At 42.4% G+C, this 8,075-nt stretch overlaps 1 protein-coding gene across 1 annotated transcript; it reads left to right on the forward strand.

Annotated features, from left to right (window-relative positions):
- Positions 1-772: 772 nt before the first annotated feature.
- LOC120645432 (protein FAR1-RELATED SEQUENCE 5-like) lies at positions 773-1,899 on the forward strand. The gene is made up of 2 exons (XM_039922216.1): positions 773-1,048; positions 1,243-1,899. The coding sequence occupies exons 1-2, from the start codon at positions 773-775 to the stop codon at positions 1,897-1,899; spliced, it is 933 nt and encodes a 310-aa protein (XP_039778150.1).
- The last annotated feature ends 6,176 nt before the right edge of the window (positions 1,900-8,075 follow it).

Genomic DNA, 8,075 nt, shown 5'->3' on the forward strand with positions numbered 1-8,075 from the left:
TTAAAGGACTTGTATTTATATGATTTTATATCATTAGAGGTTGTGGCTCGTCTCTTTGCCATTGGATCCAGATATAAATTCCCATAAAACTACCATATAATTAACAACTTTGAGGTCTTTTATAATGGTTGGAGGTGCCTCCCCTAAATAATTAATTTAATTAATTTGATGTATGGAAGGGTACTGTGGTAATTTTGCCCTCTCCCTCCCCCCCCCCCCCAAACCCCACGCCCCTGGACTATCCGCCCGCACAGTGCTACCGCCTGCCTTCGATCGGTCGCCCCTCGCTGGATCGCCGCGAATTCGCCGCCGCCTTGCTCCGTCCCAGTCGCCGCCGGCGTCACCGCCGCCCTGCTCTGCTCCCTCCGCCGTGACCGCTGACACCCTCCACTCGGCCCCGCACTCGCACTTTGTGTCGACCTCCCTGCCCTAGACCTCGCCGCCATAGGCCGTCGCCCTACTCCGCGCGCTAGTTAGGGTTTGAACGCCGCCGGTTGTGTTCCCTACGCCCTCGAGTCGCGAGGTTGCCGCCTGCGCCTGCTTCGTCCCCTCCCAGTTGCCCCGTGTTTGGGCATCCATCCACAGGTACTTGAACTCCGCCTCCTCTTGATGGGTCCCTTGTTTCATGATTAGATGATAAATTGCTCAAGATAGTATTAGATGATTGGGAGCGAAATATTTGTTTGTAGTCTGCATTCTCAGGTGAAAGAAATGCTGTAAATTTTCTGTGTATATTTAATTTATTTAATGTTGTTGATAGGTGCAGTAGGAAATGGCGGATCTTAAGAATTTGATGGAGTACAGTGAAATCGTTAGCAAGATGTTCGCTGATGAAGATGAAGGATATCAGTTTTATAACGCATACGCTCTTGGCAAAGGGTTTAGTGTGAGGAAAAGCTATGTTGAGTGGAACAGTGACCACACTGAGCTCACCCTTCGGCGGTATGTTTGCAGTCGTCAAGGTTACCGTGAAGAGAAGTATGTGAAGAAGGAGATTAAGAAGCGGAGGCCACGGGATATAACTCGTGTTGGATGCCCTGCAAAATTGGTGATTGCACTAGATCGAAACAGCGGGCAGTGGTATGTGAAGAATTTCATCGATGAACATAACCATCCGCTGGCTCCAGCCGACCTTGGTTGTCTGCTGCGTTCACATCGATCAATCAGCGATGCGCAAAAGGCTGAAATCGTCTAGTTGGGGTTGCTGGGATCCGCAAACACCAGATATTTGAAATTATGCAGATGCAGTACGGTGGGTATGACAAGGTTGGCTATACATCAAGGGACTTGTATAATTTCTGCCATCTCTATAAGCAAGAGATAATTGCTGGTGGTGATGCTCAAACAATAATCAGTCACCTGATGGAACGTCAAATTAGAGATTCTGATTTCTTTTTCAAGTACATGACTGATGGGGAAGGACACCTGCAGGGACTGTTCTGGTGTGATACTCAATATCTGCTTGATTATGAAGCATTTGGTGATGTTGTTGTATTTGATAGCACCTACAAAATAAATCGGTACAACCTGCCCCTTGTTCCTTTTGTTGGAGTGAATCACCATTACCGCAAAGTTATTTTCGGATGTGGAATTATTTCTCACGAGAATATCGAGTCATATGTGTGGCTGCTGAAAATGAAAACATTTACTGAAGCTAATGTTCAGAAGCATTCTATTTCCGTGATCACTGATGGAGACCTCGCTATGCAGAGAGCAATCAGTGTGGTGTGGCCGAATTCACCGCATAGGCTTTGCGGATGGCATATTGAGCAGAACCTTGTGCGCAATGTTCACGATAATATAGTGAAGGCTGAGTTCAGGATTTTTATGTATGACCTTTGCTCCATAGAAGAGATTGAGAGGAAATGGCAGGCATTTTTCGAAAAGTATGATGTCTGAAAGCATCTAGGCCCCTAATTCGAGTTTTGGTAATTAATGACAACGGTTTGTGGATTAACGATTTCATTTGAGAAGATGAGTATAGGTTGATTCACGAATGAAAGACATTTGGTTGTGAACGTATGGAGTTTTGGAGATGATGAGCAAAGCTCGGGCTCAAGGCAAAGGTATAAAATAGGGCTTTTACATTTTACCGGTCACAAGGCGTTTAGTGGATGAAAAGTGACCGGATTTGTTGGATAGTTAGCCGTACTATCAAGAGGGGTTGTGTACTCATGCTTGACGGGTCTTTAGTGCCATTTTGCTCAAAATATCTAGTTGCATGCATGAGGGCTAACGGCGTTTTGAAAAGTTTTGAAATAGACTAAGTTCGAGAGCTCTCTGAGTAACGGCGGACAGTCCGCACCTGAGGGGCGGACAGTCCGCGCCCGTTCCAGAGAGCTTGCAGAGGCTCTGGTGGGCTGGCGGACTGTCCGGCCCAGAGGGGCGGACAGTCCGCGATCGTTCCAGAGAGCTTGCAGAGGCTCTGGTGGGCTGGCGGACAGTCCGGCCCAGGTGGGCGGACGGTCCGCTACTGTTTTTCTTTTTTTACCAGAAAGGGTGTCTCTCTGGTGTGGGCTTCAAAGTTAAACTGCGGACGGTCCGCTCCTGAGGCGCGGACGGTCCGCAGGCTAATCTCAAAATTGTTCCAGAGGCGTTGTTAGTCTCTGGTGGGGTTGGAACTCTTAACTGCGGACGGTCCGCCACTGGGGCGCGGACGGTCCGCCAGGGCTTAACGGCTAGTTCTGACATGCATTAAATGCACTCTGACTCACTGGTTTATAACGGCGGACAGTCCGGTTTTTGAATCGCGGACGGTCCGCGACTTCGCAGAAAAGAGTGTAACGGCTAGTTTTTGGAGGGATGTCTATATATACCCAATGCCCGGCCATTGGGTGACTCTCTTGGCCATTTGGATAGCATTCTTGACACATTAGAGCTAAGGCATCCCTCTCTCACACACACTTGCTTAGAGATTGCATTTTTAAGAGTGTGAGAGCTTCCTAGTGCATTGCATCAAGAGTTTGAGCTTTGTGGCATTAGGGAAACTTCAAGCAAGCGTCATCAACTTGTTACTCTTGGGAGTTGCCGCTCCCTAGACGGCTTGGAGAAGTGGATTTCGTGGAGCACCTCCAAGGAGATTGTTGAGGAGCCCCGATTTCGGTTGTGAGAGGTCTTGTGCTCACCTCACCGGAGTGGTGAAGAGCAACTCTAGTGGAATCGAGGTGTGGAGCGGTTCCTTGATTCAAGCCGGCTCAAGATCAAGAGGTTCTTGATAGAGGAGCGGTTGATTCTTGGAATCCACCTCAACGTGGATTAGGGGTGACCGGCAAGTCATCGACACCACGGGATATATTCTTGTGTCAAGCTCGGTTACTACTCTTGCTCTCTTTTATTCTTGTCTTTACTTTGAGCAATTTACTTTACTAGAGCTTAATTCGTGTCTTGTCACCCTAGATTGCAAACCCATCTAGAGATTGTAATAGCTTGACATAGGGCTTTCCTTTGTTACTAATTAAATTTCTCTAGTGTTGTTGGGTTTAGTTTTTAAACCGCCTATTCACCCCCCCTCTAGTCGGTGTTCTTGATCCTACAAGTGGTACCAGAGCTAAGTACTCCATTAATTAAGGATTTAACCATCTTGGAGTAGAACAATGACTAGTGATCATGGGATTCATGTTGGGAAGCCACCGTTCTTTGATGGGAACAATTATGATTATTGGAAGACTAGGATGTCGGCTCATCTCAAAGCCATGAGTAGAAAGCTATGGAGAGTAGTAAATGATGGATATGTCATTTTGGACCCAAAGAGTTTGACACCCCTAGATGAGGAAAATGAGACACTAAATGATCAAGGGGTTAATGTGCTCTTTAGTGCTCTTGATGTAAATGAATTCAATAGAGTCAAGAGCCTCACCAATGCAAATGACATATGGAAGAAGCTCATGGAAATTCATGAGGGTACATCAACGGTGAAGGAGGCCAAGCTATACTTGCTTAAAGGAAATTTTAGTGAATTCACCATGAAGAAGGATGAGAGCATAGCCGAGATGTTCAACCGGCTAAATGACATTGTAAATGATCTCAAGGGACTTGGATTTGAGGTACCGGATGGGGATTTCAACCACAAGTTTCTTAGATGTCTTCCGGAAAGATATGACACAATTGTGACCTTACTTGTAAGGTCAAATGTGAAGACCGCAACTCCCACACAAATATTGGGAGAAATTCTCACCCATGACATGTTCAAGAAATCTCAAGATGAAGCTCATGGTGGAGAAATTGATATGAAAAAGAAAAGTGTGGCATTCAAAGCTCAAGATAGCAAAAATGAAGAAGAAAGTGGATGCCAAGAAGAAGAATCGGATGAGGAGATGGCTCTTTTTGTCAAGAGATTCAATAGAATGATGAGCAAGAAGAGCTTTGGCAAGAGAGGTCAATCATCAAGAAAAAATCCTTTTGTGGACAAGACTTGCTTTAATTGTGGTGAAGTAGGTCATATCATTGTCAATTGTCCAAACAAGAAAAAGGACAAGAAAAATGATGAAAAGAAGAAGAAGAAGTTCATCAAGAAGAAAAAGAATGGCCAAGCTTATTTTGTTGAATGGGATTCCGATGCAAGCTCCGATGATGATGATGATGATGATGACAAGCCATCCAAGGGAGTTGCCGGGATCGCCATCAAGGAGGCTCCATCACTCTTCTCTACACCACATTGTCTTATGGCAAAGGGTGGTGCAAAGGTACAACAAGATGATGAAATTGATGAACTTTCATATGATGATCTTGTTGAAATGCTTAATGATGCCGATGAATTCATGACAAAGGAAAAGGCTAAGTTGAGGGACTTGAAGTTGAAGTTTACTTCTCTTCAAGATTCCTATGAGGAGCTAAAGACTTCTCATGAGAATCTCAAAGAAACTCATGAGAAGCTTGAGGAAGCTCACAATACCTTGCTTAGTCATGAAAGAAAAGCAACATTGAGCATTGGTGTTAGTTGTGATTTAATTGATGATAAATCTTGTGGCTCTAGCTCTACTAGTTCTTTGTGCACCAACCTAGACAACTCATATTGCAATAAATCTCTCATTATGGAAAATGATTTGTTAAAGAAAGAGGTTACTTGCTTGACTAATGATTTGAGAAAATGCTATGATAGTAGAGCAAAATTTAATCATTGTTGGGCAAGCCAAAAGTTCACCTTGAACAAGCAAGGGTTTGGATATATTCCTAAGAAAGGGAAGAAGGCTTTTGTGCAAACCAAAACTACCTTTGTGAAGAGTAGTGGCAAGCCATATTGTGAAAAATGTAAGAAGGTTGGCCATGTTGAGAAGAATTGCACCAACAAGAAAGTCATATCCTTTGATTCAAGTTACATGCTTATGAAAAATTCAAATGGCAATGTTAGTGCAAAATTTGTTGGGATACCTATAAATGGTGCTAAAAAGAATGCCATTTGGGTGCCAAAAGTCTTGGTCACTAATGTGGTCACTAACGCTCAAGGACCCAAGAAAGTTTGGGTACCTAAAAGAGTTACTTCCTCTTTGTAGGTGAATTACAAGTCCGGAGGAAGACATTGGGTGCTTGATAGTGGATGCACTCAACATATGACCGGAGATCAAATGATGTTTTCCTCTCTAGATGAGAATGTGGGTGGCTATAGTGACATCATTTTTGGTGACAATAGCCGGGGCAAAGTCAAAGGAGTTGGTACAATTCCTATCTCAAGCAATCATTCTCTCTCAAATGTATTGTTAGTTGATTCTCTCAAGTTTAATCTCTTAGCGGTCACTCAACTTTGTGATTTTGGATATAAGTGTAGTTTCACTAAAGATGATGTTGTAGTGACTAGCTTGGATGGAAAAGATCACATCTTTACGGGATTTAGACATGAGGATGTATATCTTGTGGATTTTGCAACTAAAGAGGCAAATTTGTCCACTTGCTTATTCACTCAATCATCTTTGGGTTGGTTATGGCATAGAAGGCTTGGTCATGTTGGCATGAAACAACTCAACCGACTTTTGAAGCATGATTTAGTAGTTGGCTTGAAGAATGTGAAGTTTGATAAAGATAAGCTTTGTAGTGCATGTCAAGCCGGAAAGCAAGTTGCAAATACTCATCCCACTAAGAGTGTCATGTCAACCGAGAGACCTTTGGAATTATTGCACATGGATTTATTTGGTCCTACAACTTATAGAAGTATTGGTGGAAATTGCTATTGTCTTGTGGTAGTAGATGATTACTCAAGATATACATGGGTTTTCTTTCTTCATGACAAGGCCGATACATATGACACTTTCAAGAAATTCTTTACAAGGGCCGAAAATGAATTTGAGCTTAAGGTGAAGAAAGTAAGGAGTGACAATGGAAGTGAGTTTAGAAACACAAGAGTTGAGGAATGGTGTGATGAGAAAGGAATCAAGCATGAATTCTCAACCAAGTACACTCCGGAACAAAATGGTCTTGTTGAGAGGAAAAATAGAACCTTGATTGATATGGCAAGATCAATGCTCTCCGAGTATAATGTTTCGGACAGTTTTTGGGCCGAAGCAATCAACACGGCTTGTCATGCCTCAAATAGATTGTATTGCCATAGATTTCATAACAAGACCCCATATGAGTTGCTCATTGGAAGGAAGCCAAATATATCATATTTTAGAGTGTTCGGTTGCAAATGCTATATTCTCAAGAAGGGAACTCGGTTATCAAAGTTTCAAAGCAAATGTGATGAGGGTTTTCTTCTTGGATATTCATCTAGTAGCAAGGCTTATCGGGTCTACAACAAAACACATGGCATTGTTGAAGAAGCATATGATGTTGAGTTTGATGAAACCAATGGGTCTCACAATGAACAAGAAAATCTTGATGATGTGAGAAGTGATGGTTTGAGGAATGCAATGAAAAATATGTCAATTGGTGATGTTAGACCAAGAGAAGAAGATGAAGATGAAGTTGGTCCTTCTATCTCTATTAGAGTTAATCCTTCAACTTCTATCTCAAATGATCAAGCACAACAAAATATACAAGATTCAAGTAATGATGATTCTCAAGTACAAGATCAAGTTGGTTCATCTAGTGCACCTTCTTCATCAACTCAAGAACCCATTATTCCTCAAAGAATTCATCATGTTCTTGCAAAGGATCATCCGGTGGATCAAATCATGGGTGATATTAGTAAGGGTGTCCAAACTCGATCTCGCATTGCTTCATTTTGTGAACATTATTCTTTTGTATCTTTTCTTGAACCTAACCGTGTAGATGAAGCATTGAGAGATCCGGATTGGGTGAATGCTATGCATGAAGAATTAAATAATTTCACCCGGAATCAAGTTTGGGATTTAGTTGAGAGGCCCAAGAATTATAATGTTATTGGCACTAAATGGGTCTTTAGAAACAAGCAAAATGAAGATGGAATGGTTGTGAGGAACAAGGCAAGATTGGTCGCTCAAGGCTTCACTCAAGTCGAAGGGTTGGATTTCGGTGAAACTTTTGCTCCCGTTGCTAGATTAGAAGCTATTAGAATTTTATTAGCTTATGCTTGCTCTCACAACATTAAACTTTTTCAAATGGATGTGAAAAGTGCTTTTTTTGAATGGCAAAATTAGTGAACTTGTTTTTGTTGAGCAACCTCCCGGTTTTGAAGATCCCAAGAAGCCAAATCATGTATACAAGCTCTCTAAAGCTCTTTATGGTCTTAAGCAAGCTCCACGAGCTTGGTATGAAAGATTGAGGGATTTTCTTATCTCTAAGGGCTTCAAAATTGGTAAGGTTGATACTACCTTGTTCACTAAAGATATTGGTAAAGACTTGTTTGTTTGTCAAATTTACGTCGATGATATTATCTTTGGTTCAACTAACCCAAGTTTTTGTGAGGAATTTGGTGAAATGATGTCTAGGGAATTTGAGATGTCCATGATTGGTGAATTGAGTTTCTTTCTTGGACTTCAAATCAAGCAACTCAAGGAAGGCACCTTTGTGTGTCAATCAAAATATGTGAAGGATATCTTGAAGAAATTTGGAATGGAAGATGCAAAACCAATCAAGACTCCTATGGCCACAAATGGGCATCTCGACCTAGATGAGGGAGGTAACCCGGTTGACCAAAAGCTTTACCGTTCTATGATTGGTAGTTT

This window comes from Panicum virgatum, chromosome 8K (assembly GCF_016808335.1).
Source record: "Panicum virgatum strain AP13 chromosome 8K, P.virgatum_v5, whole genome shotgun sequence".
NCBI lineage: Eukaryota > Viridiplantae > Streptophyta > Magnoliopsida > Poales > Poaceae > Panicum > Panicum virgatum.